This window comes from Trachemys scripta, chromosome 13, assembly GCF_013100865.1.
Source record: "Trachemys scripta elegans isolate TJP31775 chromosome 13, CAS_Tse_1.0, whole genome shotgun sequence".
Taxonomy (NCBI): Eukaryota; Metazoa; Chordata; order Testudines; family Emydidae; genus Trachemys; species Trachemys scripta.
In genome coordinates, this window is record NC_048310.1 from 5,144,593 (window position 1) to 5,165,921 (window position 21,329).

The window sequence follows — 21,329 nt, forward strand, 5'->3', positions numbered from 1 at the left end:
AAGTCCCAGGCAGACTGTGCAGAGCTACAAAAGGATCTCACAAAACTGGGTGATTGGGCAACAAAATGGCAGATGAAACGTAATGTTTCTAAATGCAAAGTAATGCACATTGGAAAACATAATCCCAACTATACATATAAAATGATGGGGTCTAAATTAGCTGTTACCACTCAAGAAAGAGATCTTGGAGTCACTGTGGATAGTTTTCTGAAATCATCCACTCAATGTGCAGCAGCAGTCAAAAAAGCGAACAGAATGTTGGGAATCATCAAGAAGAGGATAAATAATAAGACACAAAATATCATATTGCCTCTATATAAATCCATGGCATGCTCATACCTTGAATACTGCGTGCAGATGTGGTCGCCCCATCTCAAAAAAGATGTATTGGAATTGGAAAAGGATCAGAAAAGGGCAACAAAAATGATTAGAGGTATGGAAGAGCTGCCATATGAGGAGAGATTAATAACACTGGGACTTTTCAGCTTGGAAAAGAGGCGACTAAGGGTGGATATGATAGAGGTCTATAAAATCATGAGTGGTATAGAGACAGTATTATTTACTCCTTCTCATAATACAAGAACAAAGGGCCACCAAATGAAATTAATAAGTAGCAGGTTTAAAACAAACACAAGAAAGTATTTTTTCACGCAATGCACTGTCAACCTCTGGAACTCCTTGCCAGAGGATGTTGTGAAGGCCAATACTATAACGGGGTTCAAAAGGGAGCTAGATAGATTCATGGAAGATAGGTCCATCAATGACTATTAGCCAGGATGGGCAGGAATGGTGTCCCTAGCCTCTGTTTGCCAGAAGCTGGGAGTGGGCGACAGGGCATGGATCACTTGATGATAACCTGTCTGTTCATTCCCTTTGGGGGGCACCTGCCATTGGCCACTGTCAGAGGACAGGATACTGGGCTTGATGAACCTTTGGTCTGACCCAGTATAGCTGTTCTTATGTTCGGTTTGAACTGTTTTCATAACAGCCCCAAAAGGCCTGCCAGGCTGAGGAAACGTATTCCATCTCATCTGGTCAGCACGGATTACACCAGAATACAAAAAGAGACTGACTTACCTAAGCACTTATCCCATTCCATTGGAGATGGTGCTGCCTACTGGTACTAATATATTTTGAACAGATAGACTTCTCCTAGTGAATTTTGGGAGCACTCAAGGTCATGTCATAAGTTACCAAAAATATGGCAAATACCTGAAAAGCCGGACACATTGTAGCATGTTGGGGTACACCCTGATTTCTTGGGACAACGTTTTCAAAAACATTTACATGACATAGGAGCCTATGTCCCACTTCCTTTTTCTTCCTCCCCTTCTTGGGGAGAAAATATGAGATACTAAAGGGCTCTTTAACCGAGCAGAGAAAGGCAGAACAAGAACCAATAGTTGGAAGCTAAAGTCACATAAATTATCATTAGAAACTTTTAATGGTGAGAGTGATAAATCATTGGCACAAACTAACAAGGAAAGTGATGGATTCTCCATCTCTTAAGGTCTTCAAATCAAGATTGGATGGCTTTCCAGAAGATATACTTTAGCCAAACAAGTTATTGGCCTCGATACAGGTGTAACTGGGTGAAATTTAATGGTTTGTGATATACAGGTCAGACTTGATGAGCAAATGATCTCTTCTTGCTTTACTCTCTATGCATCTACGAATTTTGAGTAGATAGGGAAAGTCTCATTGGCTTTTTCTGAAAATGGAACTTTGATGCTAAAGTCCCTGAGACACTTTTGAAAATTATACCCTTAGCTACTATCCTTCTCCCCCTGTTCCTTACATCATCAACTGTGATGATGGTGGTGTTTGCGTTGTGCACACTTGCCCACTAGGAACTGGTCTGAGATGCAACTCATTCTACACAGGCCAGCACACAGCCATCAGACGGGAATGACTTTTTGCCATTATTGCTCTGGATTTGAACTGGTGACCCTAGTGGTGAAAGGCTCCTACAATCAATTCCAAGAGGCAGCTAGTCCCACTGTGATTTTCATATTGATTTTTCCAACTCTAATTAAAAAAAGGAACAAAGGATTGCTGTTCTTCCCATACAAGGCTGTGTACGATTCACAATCACGGCATGTGCTCCCAGCCTTGTTTTCATTTGGGTGGTTGTGGCTAGTTCTCTGAAAACATCCACTCAATGTGCAGCGGCAGTCAAAAAATCAAACCGAATGTTGGGAATCATCAAGAAAGGGATAGATAATAAGATAGAAAATATCATTTTGCCTCTATATAAATCCATGGTACCAACACCTTGAATACTGCGTGCAGATGTGGTCGCCCCATCTCAAAAAAGGTATACTGGAATTGGAAAACGTTTGGAAAAGGGCAACAAAAATGATTAGGGATATGGAACGGCTTCCGTATGAGCAGAGATTAATAAAACTGGGACTTTTCAGCTTGGAAAACAGACGACTAAGGGGGGATAGGATAGATGTCTATAAAATCATGGCTGGTGTGGAGAAAGTAAATAAGGAAGTATTATTTACTCCTTCTCATAACACACAAACTAGGGGTCACCAAATGAAATTAACAGGCAGCAGGTTTAAAACAAACAAAAGGAAGTATTTCTTCACACAACGCACAGTCAACCTGTGGAACTCTTTGTCAGAGGATGCTGTGAAGGCCAAGACTATAACAGGATTCAAAAAGAACTAGATAAGTTCATGGAGGATAGGTCCATCAATGGCTATTAGCCAGGATGGGCAGGGATGGTATCCCTATCCTTTTATTGCCAAAAGCGGGGAATGGGCAACAGGATGGATCACTTGATGATTCCCTGTTCTGTTCATTCCCTCTGGGGCATCTGGCACTGTCCACTGTCAGATGACAGGATACTGGGCTAGATGGACCTCTGGTCTGACCCAGGATGGCTGTTCTTATGGGGTCTTCCTTGAGCACAGCAGTGATTTCATATTGGGGGAGAAGGAGGTTTCTGCTCACATTACACTAATAAATAGCTCCATCAATTTATTTCCTATACAGCTAAAATAAAACTAATATGTAAAACAAGCCCCCGGTAGCTTGGAAGCTGGTTTATCACACTCCATCCATAAAGTGTCTTTTTGGTGTTAAACAAAAATGATAAACCTTTGAAAATGGTCCATAAATGCTGGAAAATGCTGACAATGTGAATAGCAGCTACATGAACACAACATTATAATTAAAGTCTTCATGCAAAGACAATGACTTGAGCTTCTCAGGCCCATGTGGTATTTTAAAATAAAGACCAGACGGATTCTGAGCTCACTGCCGTGTAAATCAGGAGTAACTCCATTTGAGTCAGTGGAGACCAGAATTAGATTACAAGAAGATGGTGAGTAAAAACCAGCATTGACTTCCTTTTAGTACTGGTCAGAATTCAGGACTAGAACTGGGGAGAAACCACCGCACCTTCCCCCTCAACACCTCCCAATTCATCCGCTCATGCATGTTAAGAAATGCTGGCAACATGCCCACACAGTGTCAGCTCAGTCCGCATCAGACAGGCTGCAGTCAGAAAGGAGAGTGACCCTATTATTCTTTCACCAGTTCTCCTCTGTTTAAAAAAGTTGTCAGCTCTTCCCAGATAAATTTAATTGGCCTTGTGGTCTACGTCCTTCGGTATCTGGGGACCTTGCTGCTGGTATGTGTGGTGGCGTCCTGGGAGAATTGAAACAGGCCAACGATAAGGCACTCAGCGATCTCACTGTCAACAATACATGGAGTCCCCGCTGTAGGAGCTATTAGCCGCCTCTGATCTAAACCTCCAATTAAAGTGGTGATTAGGCCCAGTGAGGCATTCTCTGTCCATGAATTATTCATTTCCCTTCACAGTAACAGCACCAGGGGGATTAGAATGAGAGCTGGTGAAAACAGAGGCATTTTAAACAGGGTTTTAACCATATACAAGCAAACATTTATCTTTCGAATCTTTCATCTTTTCTCCTTTTGAAAATACAGGCTCTCCCCTCTCTCCCCTGCACCTTCAGAGCTATGCTTCGGCTGGCAAGCAAACCCTCCCTTGAGGCCAGGCTGTCAGGGATGTTCCAGGTGGCATGACAGAGTTCCCAAGAGAGTGGCTTTTAGAGCTCTCGACCCCTCAGAAACCAGCTATATCAAGAAGGGAGGCTGGGGGCCAAGTCACCGCTGAGGCAAGAGCTTATGGAAACTGCAAATAATGAAGCATTTTGCTCTTGCTCTTGCTACTGCTCCTGCTCTAAATCTAACGGGGATTAGACGTGTGTGTGTGTGTGTGTGTGTAGGGCAGGGGGAAGGGTTACTTTTAACACAGATACCTCAGTATGTCAAATGGAATGTGGGCTTTTCAGAGGAGCACAGATCTGCCATTCACAGAGTCAAAACATCTCGGGTTGTGGCTTTTTAACACTTCCCCACTGCCCTCGTATTTGCTGTGTTGGGGGGTGACTTCAGCTCTCAATATGGCCAGAGAGCCCATGGACATGGTGACCAAAATACTGGGGAGCTGCAAATTCTTTGCTTATGCCGGCTCTGCCACCCTCACTGCCATCGGCGGGACGGCCCTGGTGGTTGCGACAGAGAGAAATGTCAGGGGAGAGAAGGCAAGGCTTCAAAGGCTGCTGTCCTGGAATCTCTTCAATTTTCAGAGGTGTTTGCCACTTGATTTCCCCTATTTAGCAGAGTGATCCATTGCTAATTTTTTAATAAAGACGGTAATAGCGCCAGACAGCAGTACACTGAGGGCTGTCAACCTCTGTCTAGCTTTTGTCCCATGTCATGCTTTTGCTCATCTAAACGCTTTTTTAATATGTTTACAGATGCAGTTTCTTTGGGAGTCTGTTCTGCAGATCCATTACCCTCTGTGTAAGGAAGTTTCCCTGAACTCCCTGAATGGCTGGTGCTTTCTGAATTTTGTATCCTCTGGAATAGTTATTATAACCCGAGTCCCTTGATCCTCCTGGCTGCTCTGTTCTGTACCTTTCCCAGTCCTTCAATCTTCTCCCTGTAATATGATGCCCTGACAGTGTCAGACCCTCCATGTGTGGTCTCTGCAGCATTTTGTGCAGTACCAGTGTGATCTCCTCCTTTCAAACCTTACTAGCACTTGGATATATTACACTGCATCCGTTCCTAATCCACTGTTGCCTCTATTGTTTCTAGGTCTCACTGAATCCAGTGTCTCCTTTTTAGGACTGGCTGGCCCTCCCCGCTCCGTGTTCTCTAAAGTTTTGCCCACCTTGCAGCACACCCCCTTCCAGAGGTCAATGGTGAGCGTGAACAGGTGTGAACTCAGCACTAATCCGTGCAGAACTCCCCCTTTTAATACCCCTTTGCCACAGGAACTGTCCCAATTAACCCCCACTCCTTTGTTACCAAGCCATTAACCTATTTATCCTGTTGAAAATTTCACCCTCAACATTGTACTGTGCCTGGATACCCTTAGACATTAGCCTCTAACAGGATACTGGATCAAAAGCCTTTTCAAAACCCAAGTAAATTAGCTCTCTGCTTCACCCACCTGCTTTTCAACTGGCACTTCCTGAAATAAATTAATCAAACCTGTTTATCAGAATCTCCCTTTTGTAAATCCAAACCAAGTATCTCCAAGTAACCCATACCTGTTCAAGTCATCCCTTACTCTTCCCTCTACAGTATTTTCCAACACAGAGGTTAGACTGACAGGTCTGTAGCTGTCTATTTCTACCGCAATCCCTTTATATATGGAGATGTGTGTGTGCATGCGTGTGTGATCTGTTACTAGGACTTCTCCAGGCCTTGGCTATTGTCTCTGCTGGGGGTACTCTCATTATGCCCATAGGGTCAGTTTATTCTAGAGTGTCAGCAATCCAGTCACGGGGACTCTGTCTCCAGGTCTAATTATTCTCTTTCGCCTGTTCCGGTGTCACACTCACTCTCACTTCTTTTTCACCTTTATCCCTTGGAAAACTTCTCTCTCGTTCTGGTGGTTACTCTCACTTTTCCTACTGACTACGAAGGCAATGAAATCATCTCTCTCTCTGCCCCACCTTAAGGTATGTCTACACTATAAACTTAAGTCGACCTATGTTAGGTCAACTTGCAACCACCACAGTAACTGCTGCAGCGGTTCATGTCCACACTACCCTCCTCCTTTCAGTGGTGCACGTCCTCAGTGGGAGCACTTTCACTAACTGAAAAGAGGGATGGGGGGGAGGGGCCAAGAGGCTCTCAGCTCTGCACACAGCTCCTTACCGGGAGCTCTTTGCCCAGGTCTGGTCAGTTGCTGGACTCCCAGTGGGGAGCCCGGAAAGCCTCCGTGTAGCCAGGAGCCAGGATGCAGTCAGGAGCCTTGTTGCTGCTGCCCAGGCTCCTGGCGGGGAGCAGGGAGCCTTGGTACAGCCATGGGGAGGACGGGGAGCAGCCGGTGGGGAGCGGGGAACCCGGGCAACAGGCCGGCTGGGAGCTGGGAGCAGCCAGACTCTACGTGGAGCCCCCGCCCGCCCCAGGGTGACAGCCCAGCTTTCTTGTCAATTTCACAGCTCCTGCATGGAGCCATAAAATTGACAAGAACGAGAGCCAACAGCTGATGTAAGTAACCCAGTAGACACTGCCTCACCCTAGCTACACTGACATAAGCCCTACGCCTGTCATGGAGGTGGAGTTAGGATGTTGGTGTTGGTAGGGCACTTACATCGACAGGAGCAAGGCTATAGTGTGTCGTAGTGGGGTGGCCACCTGCTCCTGCCCTGAAGGGCTTAAAACAGCCCTGGGAGAGGGCTGTGGTAGGGGAAAACCTGGGCTGATTGGGGAAGTAGCCACAGCTGGGCCACGCCCCAATCAGGCCGCAGCTGGCCCTGTAAGGAGGCTGTGGGCCAGGAGCACAGGCAGTCTCTCTCTAGGAGCAGAGAGAGAAGGGCCTGGCTGCCTGGGACTTGAGTAATGTACTGGAGTGGAGCAGTGCTGGGGAATAGGGCAAGGGAGCCGGGGAGCTCCCACCTGGAAAACGCCCAGGCTGCAGGCCTAGCCAAAGGCCTGCAACCCCAGTACCTTTTCAGAGGTGCAGCCTGGGGGTAGGTGGAGGCAGCAGGTTCAAACCCCCCTTGCCAATGATGAGTGATATGGACTGCAGTCTGCCCCAGAGTCTGGGGGCTAGATGAGGACTGGCAGTGAACACTGAGGCAAGGTGGGGACAGAGGGTGGGAATTCCCTTGGGAGGAGAGCCCAGAGAGTGGGGGTACTGCCAGGGGGCAGCACCCAAGGGAGAGGGGCACCGGGGTCCGGGAGGGATAGGGGGCAGCAACAGGGGAAATTGACCTGCAGAGGGCGCTCCAACGGCTGGAACACTAGTTCCCTGGGAGACCAGCAGGGGCCGCCACAGGGGCGAGTCCCGCATCCACTACATGTGTACACTTACATAGTTATGTCAACCTAAGCTGCTTACATTGACCAAACTCTGTAGTGCAGACTAAGCCTTAGGGTTTATACTGTGCCCATCATTGTGGTATCCAGGCACCTCACAAAATTACACAGTGTGCCTGTGACAAAATAATTCTCATACTTGCTCTGTCTTCTAGTCAGCAGGGATGAGATTTGGTGTAGGAGGGGGATGATCTCTGAGTGTGTTATTGGGGGACAGCAAGATTGGAGAAGTGCATTTGCATTTTGTTCTGATCCTGAGTGATTTCCAGGTTCATCAGCCAGAGTCCGAGAAAGCTCCATCTCCTGTATGCATGAGGCTCCCTCCCAGGGGAGAGTTTTGCTCCAGTGGAATTGAGCTGTCGTGGGGAGTGATGACAACGCCTGGCAAGGTGTTCAGTCCCCTCAGGTAACTTGGGTGCCATAGACAACTTTGAAGATAGAAAACAACCGCCTGCAATTGAGACAGTACTCCACAGGCAGTCCATGCTGAGTGCTGGAGCCATGTGTTCTTGGTGGCCTGTGCTGCTCAGCTGAGGGGGGGCTGTGTTCTGACCCAAGCTTCTCTCTCTCTCTCTCTCACCAACTGACGTTGGGCCCTCCCCGCCCTTGTCTCTCTAATAACCTGAGTCTGACATGGCCACCACTCTGCATACAACAATAGAAGACAGCAAATTTTACCTTTATTTATTTGGCAGTTTAGCTCAGTCTCCCTCTTAGGTACTGAAAACTACAACAGTAACAAGAAAGTCAAAGAGGAAACATCACAAAGATTCAAAAGCTGTGTGGAGCAAAGGCAGGGGGAGGAAGATGCACCAGAAACCAAATTTTGGCTATGTCTGGGCTGGCCACATTCATAACCCTCCATAGGCACCAAGACCATGCAGCAGGAGATCAGCTGGGCTAACTGTCCTTCGAGTGAATGCAATGGCATTCTAAGCCCCTCGGCTACATTGTGAAGGCTCAGTCACTTATCTGCCCAGAAGGGGGCGGACCTGGTTTAGTGATGTAGTTACTCCTCAAATTCATGCTCACAGGTGAGAGAGGTTCTTTTCCTCGATGAATATGCAGTGACAGCACATTCTCAAACCAGGACCAATGAGACCTGACTTGTAGGGTCAGAACAGCCTCAGAGAGAAAAGCAGCAAGACAAACCTTGTCCACAAGAAGCTGCTTGTGCTGAACCTTACACATTTAACCAACAGTGCTGGAGGGCCAGATCAGAACTACTTCCAGCAGCAGCCTCCCATGTGGTGACCTCTAAAATTGATCTCCAACCTCCGTACAGTCACAGAACCGGAGGTATTAGGTTGTAAAGGAGCAATACACCTGCACTAAAATAAGAGTGAACAGACATCCTATCTCAAGTACCCAGCCTTGTGCACTTTGCTAGCTGGGGGAGAATCTAACTGAGATACCAGACCTGGATACAATTGGGGGACAGGCCCCTCCCTGGGACTCGCCGCAGAAGTGGGGGCGCTGGACCGATCCACCTTTTCCATCGAAGACTTCAGGTTGCGCTGGAGGCTCTGAAGAGCTGAGCCAGTCTGTGACTGCTCCTCATTGAATCGAAACAAAAAGCAGCGAGCCAATTCTGTTAAAAACCAGTGAATCTGCAACAGATCATTCTAAAGAAATAAATTCCACCTTGATGCAGCGTGCCTCTCTCCTCATCAAGAAGAGGTGGAGGAAGGTCAGATGATGCCCTCAGAATGAAGGGTGGATAGGCCCTTCAGTTAAAAGGAAAGCAGGTTCAGAGAGCCCTTCGTTACTGAATGCAAAGCATACACCTCACCGATCTCTCCAGCAGGCCTGATTCTCAACTGAACACTAGGCTTCCTGCTTGCTCATGTATTACAGGTTAACCTTCCATGGAGAAGGTCAAAGTGCCAGCCCTTCTCTTGGGAAGGCAGGAAAGCTATTAGCCAGGAGCTGAAGCAAAAGGTAAGACACAGAGGGCTCTGTCCTTTTGCTGTGCTGCAGTGCGGAAGCACAAAGCCTTTGGGAACAAGGAAGTGCTGTACCAGAGGAGACAGATATGGACTCAACCTAGCCAGCAGTGTCACTTCTGTGGAGGTAAGCGTGTGAAGAACAGAGACAACCAGCAGGAGGGTCTATGCTGAAACTTGGTTTGGCTGCTTCCAGCAGCTCTAAGAGGAGCTGGAAAATCCCTGCAGACAGACAGGGGCTGACCCCTCTTTCTCAGACACCATTAGGCAACTGCTCTACAGCACGTCCCTTGTGGACTATAAAGAGAGGCTCTTACTAAGATTTACCTCTTTCTTTATCTTACAAGTGCATTTACCTTTATCACTGGAAAGTCCTAAAACAGCTGGTAAAAACCTGTTACCAGGAACCCTTCAGTAAAAATGTTCTGCCACGGCTGAGTGAAGTCAGGACTGAGTTGCAGACATTTTTATTTCTTTATGACAAACTGGGGCTACGATGCACATTGCAGCTTTCCACACACAGCTCCGCCAGTGCATCCTCCCTGATATTACAGTGGCTACTCCCATGGTTCTACCCAGACACCTCAATCACCACCGGCAGCACCCCCTATCCTAACCCCGCTTCCCCAGCTATGCCCATGGCACTCAGTCCTCACAGGCAGCATCCCCCATCCTAGCTCTGGGTCCCTACACAGCCAGCGGTGACATGGGGGGGCGCAGAGGGTTACATGCCCCCCGGGAGTGTTGAAGGCATTGTCCTTCTCATGCTGCACCCTACCCCCGGCACATTTCCAGCTTGCGTGGCCCCTCTCCCTGGTAGCCAGGCCCGAGTGGGGAGTGGAGGCAGTAGGATGGAGCCACTTCTCCTGCCAGGTGAGGGTGGCCGCTCCAGGTCACTGCCTCTGTGCAGCGCAGCAACTGCCTGCAAGAGCCCGGCTGGGGTGGCAACAGTGGCCCGCGCAGAAGGTTACCCTGCCAGGGCAGGGAGAGCGCAGCAGCCCTGGACCTGGCACTGGGCCACTAGGGAAGACATCAGCAGCAGGTTCCCTGTGCTGAGTTAGGGGCATTGCCTGCACCCCTCCCTCTGCTGAAGTGTCTGAGAGGGCCGGGGAACTCCAGGGAGAAACTTTGTTGCTGTGAGTTCCCTGCCCAGGGACGGGGGCTGGCCCATGGGCACGTGTGCCCCACTCCTGCAGCCCCAGCCGCCCAGGAGCCAGCGGGACTGGTTGTCCTGGGCCAAGGAGGTGGGGCTGGAAGGTTCCTGCACCCGGAGTTGATGCATGGGCCCCTCTGAACCTTTACATTGGGCCCCCCCCCACTATTAACAATTATGGGTCGCCACAGCTCTGCGAATGCCCCTGAATCCTGACCAGCAGCACCCCCCTCATCCTCCCTCCTTCCCCTACAGCTTTGCCAATGCCCCCAATCCTGACCAGCAGCTTCCTGCCTAACCCAGTCCTGTCTTGGGAGACGTTTGGGTACGGACACACATTCTCCGAGCAGAAGAACAAAATGCATTTACAACACTAAAAGATAGGTTGGCACAAAGGTGTCTCAACCCTCTCCACCTTTAGAAGACGATTTATACCTGGGACACGAACTCCGTGCAAGGGGTTAGAAAGTGCCATTCCGATCTCTGTCATCCCGTACCTCTCCAGCAGCGTGTGTCCGGTGATGTTCTTCCACCTCTCCAGGACTGGCATGGGAAGGGCTGCCGATCCTGAAACCATTAACCTGTGCAAGGAAATGCCACGCGGTGAGCATCACCGGCATATTCTTTACCTAGAGAATTACTGCTGTAGTACAAGAAGCCTTTGCCCATCTGTAGTGCCTTGGGGAATCTGACCATTCAGCAGTATCAGAAAGTTACACACACAGACACAGCAGATCCTCCATCACTTGCAGTCTAAGTCAAGACTGGATGCGTTTCTAAAAAGATACCCTCTAGCTCAAAGAGAACGTATGGTTGATATGGAAATTACTGGGTGAGGTTCTCTGGCCTGTGTTATGCAGGAGGTCAGACTAGAGGATCAGAATGACCCCACATATGAATCGCTCTTGCAAGGGATCATCGTTCCCACTTTTCAGGGTGAGAAATTAAAGCCCAGAGAAGCGAAGTGATTTGCTCAGCTTTGCAGAGTGGCGAAATTTAGAAAAGAATCCTGCAGGGCCAGGCTTTAAGCAGGCATTCTGCCTGAATAGAACTGCCTACACGTCTGTGCTTTGGAGCCAGGACTGAGAGCCCATACGTGACGGATGGTTTTTAATAAGCAAGAGACAGCCTGCCATTGGCCTGGCCATTGGACGGAAGCAGAACCGGTACCACAACTCGAGAGAATCCTAGAGAAACTGGAAGCACTACAGGAATGACATCATACAATCCACTGTGCTCACTGCTGGTGCTACCCTCGAGACACTCTGCACACAGCTCAAACTTCTCCATTCCTCCATCACCCACGCCCAGCCTTCTTCACACCCTCCCCTCGTAACATTTTCCACAGTGTTAGTGAGCCTTCTCCAGCCCAGGAAGGCTGGGACAGCGTGAGCATATCTATTGTAGAGGATGTACTCCCTCGGTCTCGTCTGTAAGCCTCTTAGGCTGTGAAGACGGGCATCTTTGAGCTACCTGAAATTATCTCGGCACGTGGCATGTACAAAATCCTGGACATGAGGCTGAGAGAAATGCCTGTCATAATACTCCACCAGCCTGGAGTAAATAGTGGGGACCGCCATGAAGACGCTGATCCGTGGAGCTCTGGGGCTTAAGAACTTCTCCCAAACCTGGAAAGGAAAGAAGAAAAGACACCTAAATACAAACTATGGAGGAGAATAGCCTTCATGTCACTGCCGCCACTGGCTCTTCCATACCACCTATGGGAGAAGGCTCACAAGCAAGTACTTTACAAACCCTTCAAATAGCTCTGTGAGCATTCTTTAGTACAATGTAAAGGGAAACTGAGGCAGGGGGAGGGAAAGTGACTTGTCCAATCAGAATGAGTCTATCAAGTGTGGTTTCTTATCTCTAACCCATACTGCTGCCTAATACTTATGAAAATGATGAACCCCCTGCATCCCTGCCATCTTGAACCCAATCTACTGTACAATGATGTCCAAAACCCCCTCCATTCTGACCCCCACACCATCAATCAACTTATTCTCAGAAGCACCAAGGGAATCTTGGCAGTGAATCACACCACTGCTTTCACTCTCTCAATCAGCCAATGTGGGATGATGTGTAGAAACTGTAGCTTCCAATAGCCAGCACCTTTTAGAACTGTTAACATGCACATGAAAATAAACATGTATGGCAGAGTCCATCCATTCCTTTAGGAAATACAGCCCTGGACAATGCTATATGAAGTCACCAGCCTTTCAAAGCTCAGAGATCCTCTTCCTTCTTAAAGGGAAGAAACAGCATATTGACCACTACAATACACAAGGGTCTGAGCCAAAGTACTCGAATCACAGAGAGAAACTCTTGCAATGTGTATATGTGGGGGGAGGGAGAGAGATCTACTTTGCTGAAATGTTTATAAGTTTATAGATTCCAAGGCCAGAAGGCCAAATCCAGTCTTGATTTTAACATGGTCAGTGATGGAGAATCCACCTCATCTCTTAGTAAGTTGTTCCAATGATTAATTACCTCACTGTTAAAAAATTGCACCTTATTTCTAATCTCAATTTGTCTAGTTTTACCTTCTGGCCATGGGATCTCATTATATCAGGGGTTCTTAAAATGGGGTCGGGACGCCTCAGGGGGTCGTGAGGCTATTGTGTGTGGGTGGGTGGGGGGGGTCACAAGCTGTCAGCCTCCACCCCAAACCCCGCTTTGCCTCCAGCATTTATAATGGTGTTAAATATGTAAAAAAGTGTTTTTAATTGATAAGGGGCGGTTGCACTCAGAGGCTTGCTGTGTGAGAGGGGTCACAAGTACAAAAGTTTGAGAATCGTTGGGTTAGATCTTTGTTTGCTAGACTGAAGAGCCCTTTATTACCAAGTTTGTTTTCCACGTAGGTATTTATAGACTGTGAAGTCACCCCTTCACCGTCGCTAAAGCTAAATAGATTGAGCTCCTTGAGTCTATCACTCTAAGGCAGGTTTTCCAATCCTTTAACCATTCTCACTGCTCTTCTCTGAGCCCTCTCCAACTTATCAACTCCTTCTTGAATTGTGGACACCAGAACTCAAGACAGGAGTCCATTAGTGGCTGCACCAGTGCCAAAGACAGAGATAATACAACCTCCCTAACCCTAGTCAAGATTCCCCCGTTTATACATCCAAGGATCACGTTAGTCCTTTTGGCCACAGTGTTGTACTGTCTCATGTTCAGCTGATTATCCACCATGACTTCCAAGTCCTGTTCAGAGTCACTGCTTCCCCATCCTGCAACTATGGCCTACACTCTTTGTTCCTAGATGTATGACCTTACGTTTAGCATAGTGCAGTGGTTCTCAAACTGTATTTTCTTCCTGGTCATTGATAACAAATATTAAATAGCATAGGGACAAGAACCGATCCCAGCAGACACCACTAGGAACACAGCTGCTCAATTAGGATTTTTCCATTTACAATTACATTTTGAGACCTATCAGTTAGCCAGTTTTTAATACATTTACTGTGTACCATGTTGTTTTTGTATCATTCTAGTTTCTGAATCAAAGTATCATGCAATTCCAACTCAAATGCCTTACAGAAGTCTAAATATATTATATCACATTACCTTTATCAACCAAACTTGTAATCTCATCATAAAAGATATCAAGTTAATTTGACAGGATCTGTTTTCCATAAATCTATCTTGATTGACATAGCACCCTCTTTTAATTCTTTGTTAATCAAGCCCCTTATCAGCCATTCCATTATTTTGCCCGGGATTGATGTCAGATTGACAGGCCTATGATTTCCTGGGTCATCTGCTTTACCCTTTTAAAATATAGGCACATTACCTTTCTTCCAGTCTTCTTGAACTTCCCCAGAGTTCCAAGACTTATTGAAAAATCAACATTAACTATTCAGAGGGCTCCTTGATCAGCTCTTTTAAAACTCTTGGATGCAAGTTATTCAGATCTGCTAATTTAAAAGTGTCTAGCTTTAGAAGCTGCTCTTTAGCATTCTCCTGTGTTACTGTTGGAATGTAAAGTATTCCATCGTATTATATGACTTCTTCATCTAGCTTTTTTCCAAATACAGCATAGAAATATTTATTGACCTGTTCTGCTTTTTCTGCATTATTAATGACAATTCTACCATTTCCACATATACTTTAAAAATTTCTTACATCCTTAACTCTGTGGTCCATAGATTTTTTTCTTGTCCTTTTGCTTCCTTTATCCATTTTCTACAATTCCTAGCTTCTGATTTAATTAATTACTCTCAACATCCCCTTTCTTCTATTTGTTTTTATATATAATTATTTTTATAGCTACTTTCACTTCTCTACTAAGCCAGGTTGATTTTTAACCACTGTGGCCTTCTTTCTCAGCTGTGGGAGTGTGGCTTTTTGATTATCTAATAAAGTGTTCTTAAACAATTCCAAATTATCATTCAAATTTTTCTGTTTCAATTCTCTGTCTCAACTGACTTGGCTCAATTGTTTTCAGCTTTGTGAAATGGGCCCTTTTCAATTTTAAATAAGACGTGACCCTCACTGGAAATTAACCTCTGACGACATCACAGGAACATGGTCTTCCTGTATATCCTGACATTCCATTGGTTTGAAAAATATTCCATCAAAGACTTCTACTAAGATGCAGCCACAGTCTAACTGGATGGATGGCTCAGTTTGGGAACCAGCAGAGGAACCTTTCATTAACCGCATCCCTCCTAAAGAAACACTCAAAAAAAGGACAAAAAGTCTTTGATTACCTGTCCTCCTAATATTTGGAAACTACAAACTGGGGCAAATTCAAGGAGCTGGCTATGGCAATGTGTGAATGACTCAAAGGGCTCTAGGCCTGGCCGAACATCTCCACCTGGGACTGTTTAGAAGTGGTGGTGGAGAGGCCTAAATACTTAAATTTGGCTAACTTTCCCGCCACATTGCTACTCGTCCCCCTTGCTGAGCAATCCCCAACATGGGAGCGGAACAAAGCCATCAATAAATAAAAGGTTGTTGCCAGCTCGGCTTTGGGGACAGCAGGCTCCTTCCCTCCTTTCTGGATTTTGCCCTGTTGTTGATAAATGTATTTCTTAACAGCTCCTGACAATGCATGCCTCCTCTCCCCTCCCTCCCTTGGCATGCTCAGCCGCACAGAGGGGCGTGCGGTGGGGAACAAAAGCGTGAATTGATTGAAGGGGAACAAGTGATTCTCCTTTATGCTGTGACCCTGGATGCCAGTGCTGCTCGGCTGCTTTCCCCTCAGTCCTGCTCTCTGGCTCAATTTCATTACTTTCTACTTCACGAACCCCCTCCGCCCCTAACCCCCCCATCTCTCACTTCGCTGCCTCAGAACAATCTGGTCTGCACAAAAATACATTGTTAATATAACAGGACACGTTTAACAAAGGACTCAGCCCCACTGAACTAAAGGGAGCGTCTTCCCGTGCCAGAGAGCGCTTGGCAGGATGAGTTAGAAATGCACAGGTTAGAAATCCACCAGATACAGTGGAACCTAATCTAAAGGGACCTCCTTCTTTCTGTCGTTACAGGAGTCGGGCAATAGCACCTGAAAAGCATCAGGGGAAAGCGGAGTGGGAGGAAACCAAATCCATGGAGCAGAGGGAGTGATTCACACTCCGTGTGGGGAAGTGTTCCACTCCGTCACTACTGAGTCTTGGGTAAAGGCTCCTCTGCAGCCGCCCCATGCCTTTGGGAAGGAGAGAAAACTACCAAGCTCTCCAGATGTGCCCTGCCCAGCCCAGGGTGTTGCACTGGCGAGTGTGCAAGCCCAGCTCAAGCAATGAGCCGTGGAAGAGGGGCCTTGGGGAAATGTTGAGAGCCAGAAGCGATGGCCACAGTGCTGGGAAGGGCAGCGGGGGCAAGAAAGTACATTTTTCTTCTTCTGGCAGGCCACAGATGGAAAGGGGAGTGACAGGGTGGAGGCCATCGGAAGGAAGAAACACATGTCACAACCCCACGTGTCTCCTACTCCCTGGGCTCAGGTAGTTGCTGCCACCCCCAAGCTTTGCACTTGGATATTTTATAGTGTGTCCTCCCCTCACTCTGCTCCCTTAGTCCAAGGAGCAGGTCGCAGGAGCGAGGGGCTCTTGGAAGGTCACTGCAGGAAAAGCCAGGCACGACAGCTCCCCTTCAGACTTGGTTAACAAACTCTTACTGTGTTACTTACACGTTAATCCGATGAAAGAGCTCGGTTCCTGTTCATCTACAGGGGCCGTCTTTACACGCTCAAGCACGACAAAGTCTTATTATAGATCCCAGGTCATGCTTCCTTCTCAGAAGCTGCTGGGTCCTATGTCCTCCGAACTTAGTCTCGCTGCCCCCTTCCCAACCACACAGATCTCTGATCTGTGGGATCCACCATTGCTACTCAGTCAAAAAAATAAAACTAAAACAGTTGAGGAGGATGGATCTGAAAAGCCTCATTACCTGAGGCTATCAATCACTCCTGGGATCTAGAGTCTTGTAAGCTGCCCAGCTTTGCTCCCCCAGCATATGGCATCCTCCGACGCCCTCCAGTTTAGAGCAGTGTAATCAATCTCTCCCTCGCCGTTATCCCATATGTCACTGTCACCACATCAATTATGGGTGGACAGGACACTGACAACCCCTCGTTTTACTTTATTTCGCTCACCGGAATGATCTGTTCAAACCCTCCGGACGCGAAGTGTTTCTAAAAACAATGGGGTTTTGGTACACATTGCACTGTACTTTGGGGCTGCTGGATTTCTGCTTTGAACTGTGACCACCAGACATTAGAGACCCGACTTTCGTTGGTGCCGAACACGTTTGGTGTCCACCGACTCCGGCTGGATTTGTGACTGCTCAGCATTTCTGAATGTGAGATAGTTGGTTTTTAAAATATATTAGACATGATTTAAAGAGGAACCAAAAGTGATATTGGTTTAAAAGCCCACCTATAGACATATTCTCCACCTGTCTCTCTTCGGGTTTTCCCTAGGGCCTTTCACTGCTGTTTCCTCCGAGTGTTGCTTTTCCTTTTCAGTTGTTTTTGCCTTCTGATGTGACTGTTGCCCCCACTCCTAAATCATCACAAGAAGGTCCTCAGTAAGCGCCACCACCCTGAAACACCTGATAATCCAAAAAACCAACTTCGTGTTTGAATCCAATCTTAACAGTGACATCTTTCCAACTGTGCAATCAGATTAGAGGTGGATGGACTCCGGTTTAGCAGCACTGACATGGGGCGTCTTGATACAGCTTGCGTCACAAATGCACTGCCTCCTCATCACTAGCAGGAGGCTCAGAAATTCCCAGTCAACAAGGTACTTTGGCATGAACTTAATGGGACTGCTCACATGCTTGAAGTCAGATACGTGCTTAAGTACCCTGTTGAACTGTGCTGTATTGATCAGCCTTCAAGCTTATCAATACTGCACAATTCACGAGGTAAAACGCCCGTCTCGGCCCAAGAACTTTCAGAAAATGTGCTGAGTGCAGCTAGACTCTGTGTAAGAAAGGCTAATTCTCTGCTACCCCTCTTTGCATGGGAAGGCTGTCTGTTCGCCAATGGAATGTTAGAAGATTTTGCCAAAAGGAAAGTGACAATAGGGAGAAGGAAAATTATAAAACAGAACCACCAACTGGATGCAAAATAACCCTAATGTGATGGGAAATGTGCAAGATTTCCCCTAGTAGTTCCTAAGACAGACAGGAGATGTGATGATGGAGGGGGATTGGCTGAGTGATACACAACAAGCAGCTCCTTTCAACCCCCAAAGCCTGCATTTTTGCACGGCGACTTTCCCAAACAGCACCCAGTATGGCTGTCTATGCAAGACAGCCTGAAGGGAGAGATGTGGCCACATGTATTGCAGAGAAGCACAAACCCCTTTTCCCTTCCAGAGGCCTCACTTTCAGTGGAAGGAGGAGCACAGTGTTGAATACAAATCCAGAAGAAGCCAAAGACACTGAATCAATCGATATCCTGACAACTGGCAACACGGAAGAAGAGGTGAGGCGGGAGAAAAACCAGGGCCTACCATGCTTAGGCTGCACACAACAACATTTATCCTGAGTTACACATTCCAAAAAATAGGAGAAGACACAGAAAATGAAAGGGAGTTTGGAAAAAGCAGTGAACATCCCCAGGCTGGGACTGGCAGGCAGAGGAACAACGAGCAATTCGGAGAGGCTTCCCATAGACCAGGAAGACTACAGCAGTCTCTGTCTCACGCACACGGATACAAATACCCCATCTTGCAGCACAACAATGAACCTGCTTGGCTCATTTAAAACAAATCAAATCGGGGTCACGTTTCCTGCAAGTGATTGTGAAAGATTCTGATCTCAGATCCATGGTGCAGGGCCAGAATCCCTCCTGCTTGCCAGTGAATTTTTGGAACAGGTATTCGACAGACAGTGTTTTCCTTTTACTTGAAACAGTTATTTTTTTTCTTAAAGGAAATATTTAGGTAATGTCCTAGGGGAAAATTATATTAAGATGCCTTCAGTCTGAAAAGGAGTAAGAACCATAATGGATTTTCCAGTCCAAAGCCCAACAGGTAACAGACAACCTGGGCTAGTGTAGCTATTTACAATTCAGTGGCTCCTCTTTTCTAAACCAGTCACAAATTATTGGATCATTTAAGTTGTTATTGAATTTTTTTAAAACGCTTTTCATAAGTAGCAATATCGTTAATGCAGGTTAAATCATCCCTTTCCTTCGCTTTTGATTTCGGAGATGGTTTTATGGTTTTGTATTGATTGCTAAAGTGCTGGTTATGCCCAAATTTTCATAGGTTCTCTAACAGCTACGGCTCTGACTCAGATCGAGTGCCTCACTGCCAAACTAGATCTATTTGGGGAGGGCCACCAGCGTCAATTGACATGCAGAAATTCCAGCACAGTGCAGGAGCACTGCCCAGAACACAGGGCCACACATGCATATTGGTGACAGTTTCTTTCTGAGCGGAAGTAACATGAATATTACAGAGGAGTGTGGAGAACAGTTAGGGGAGCTTTGCTCTCTCCTAACAGCTGAACCTCTGATGGTTAGCTCAGCTCAGGCCGTTTGCAGCAATATGTAGAAAGAGAAACATTCCTCTCTTCAAAAGGAAATCGGGCCCTTGGTGGCTTCGTCTCATGTTTGTTATAACCCCAAACTGTTTGTGCTCTGCATGACTCCGGTTGTAATCATTTATTCATCAGTGCAGTCTAACGGCCCCCTCTGCATTCCAGTCTGAAGCTTTTAAACCCTCGCCATGCTGCAGGCATACTGAAAGGGGCAAGTACTTTCCCTGGGACCCAGTAATATAACTAAATATGACAGGCTCTGGTTCCATTTTTGTTATTTCCCCCACACACACATCAAAAGGCATTACTCTGTAACAGATGCTGAGAACAGACAGCAAATCTGTGGGGAAGTGAAGAACAAATATAACTGTGTAAAGCCAAGGTTTGCAAGAACTGATCAAGCATAATCCATCCAGCAGTGACCTGTCCCTTACCACGCCCAGACTTCCCTTTGAGCCTGAAATAAAATTACCTTTCTGAAGCCACCGGTGAATGGATGAAAAGACAATCACCTTTCTCCAACTGAAACCGAATGGGAACGCACATTCCCAGCAAGCGAATAGTGCCTTTCTAATGGGTGTGTTCCTTGGCGCTCACACGTTTGTATGCTAGGATTCGCTTTTATTTTAAAAGTAGAAGGACTCACCTGATGTTTGTGCAGCGAGGGGCCTATGGGAGTGGCTAGAACTGGTACTACACAGCTGCAGTGCACGCTTCCTGAGCTGAACCCTACCCTGCCAATGCATCTCAGGGCTGCCTCTCCTGCTGGGTAGAGAGACTACCCGCCATGCCCAGCCGTGTGGTGGCTTTGTGACACAGACATTTCCTTTAGCTGCAACCAACTGAGATCGGACCCTCCGTCTCCAGAGGTGAAAGGCTGGTGCATTAAGGGCACTTACCACCTAGACATAAGGGCCTAACTTCTCAAAAGAGACTCATGATTTGGGGTACCCAACATAAGACACCTTCAAAGGGCCTGATTTTCAGAGGATGGGAGCTCAGCACTTTCTGATAATCAGGCTCTTTTAAGGTGTCTCAAGTTGGACACTCAAAAACCCAGCCACCCCAAGACTAGTCACTTCTCAAAATGTAGGCCAAGAATCTACATATCAGCATATTTGTTAACAGAGGACCTCAGGGTACAGGCGTTGCTACATTACGGCAAGGGGCTTTGCTGACGGCAAGAAAGAGCCTTGCATTTAATCACGCAGCCAAACTGGATACACCCTCCAGGGGACGAGAGCATGCACTGTTCATATTTGTATACGCTTCTAAGGAACTGCTCAATATTAGATTGTTTTTCCACGAGAAGTTCAGACAAAAAACCTGCAAAGCAAAGACAACAGACTCTCTCTTGCACAAGGCTAGAAGGCAGTGATACCTGCACCCTGGCTGGCAGCTGCAGCAAAGGGGTCTGGTGAGAGAGACATGGAACTTGCCTCTCAGACCAAACAGTGGCCCCTGTAGTTCAAGGCTGAGGCATATTGGCAAGGGTAGCGCGAGAAGCTTGGGCTGTCATGGTCTATCCTGCAGGGAGACTTGAACGAGCTTGTGAATTGGAGTATCAGGAATAGGATGAAATTTAATAGTAAAAAGTGTAAGGTGATGCATTTGGGGATGACTAATAAAAATTTTAGTTACAAGATGGGGACGCATTGGTTAGAAGTAACGGAAGAGGAGAAGGACCTAGGGGTCCTGGTAGACCGCAGGATGACTATGAGTCGACAATGCGACATGGCGGTGAAAAAAGCCAATGCTGTCTTGGGATGCATTAGGCGAGGTATATCTAGTAGGGATAAGGAGGTCCTGCTTCCGTTGTACAAGGCGCTGGTGAGACCTCATTTGGAGTA

At 47.0% G+C, this 21,329-nt stretch overlaps 1 protein-coding gene across 1 annotated transcript in view; it reads right to left on the minus strand.

Moving 5' to 3' along the window:
* ACSF3 (acyl-CoA synthetase family member 3) overlaps nucleotides 1-21,329 on the minus strand; it is a gene marked incomplete in the record, with an annotated part of 120,730 nt that overhangs the window by 79,274 nt on the left and 20,127 nt on the right. The window contains 2 exon segments of the mRNA XM_034788369.1: nucleotides 10,915-11,060; nucleotides 11,953-12,107. Coding sequence (XP_034644260.1) covers nucleotides 10,915-11,060; nucleotides 11,953-12,107 — 301 coding nt within the window.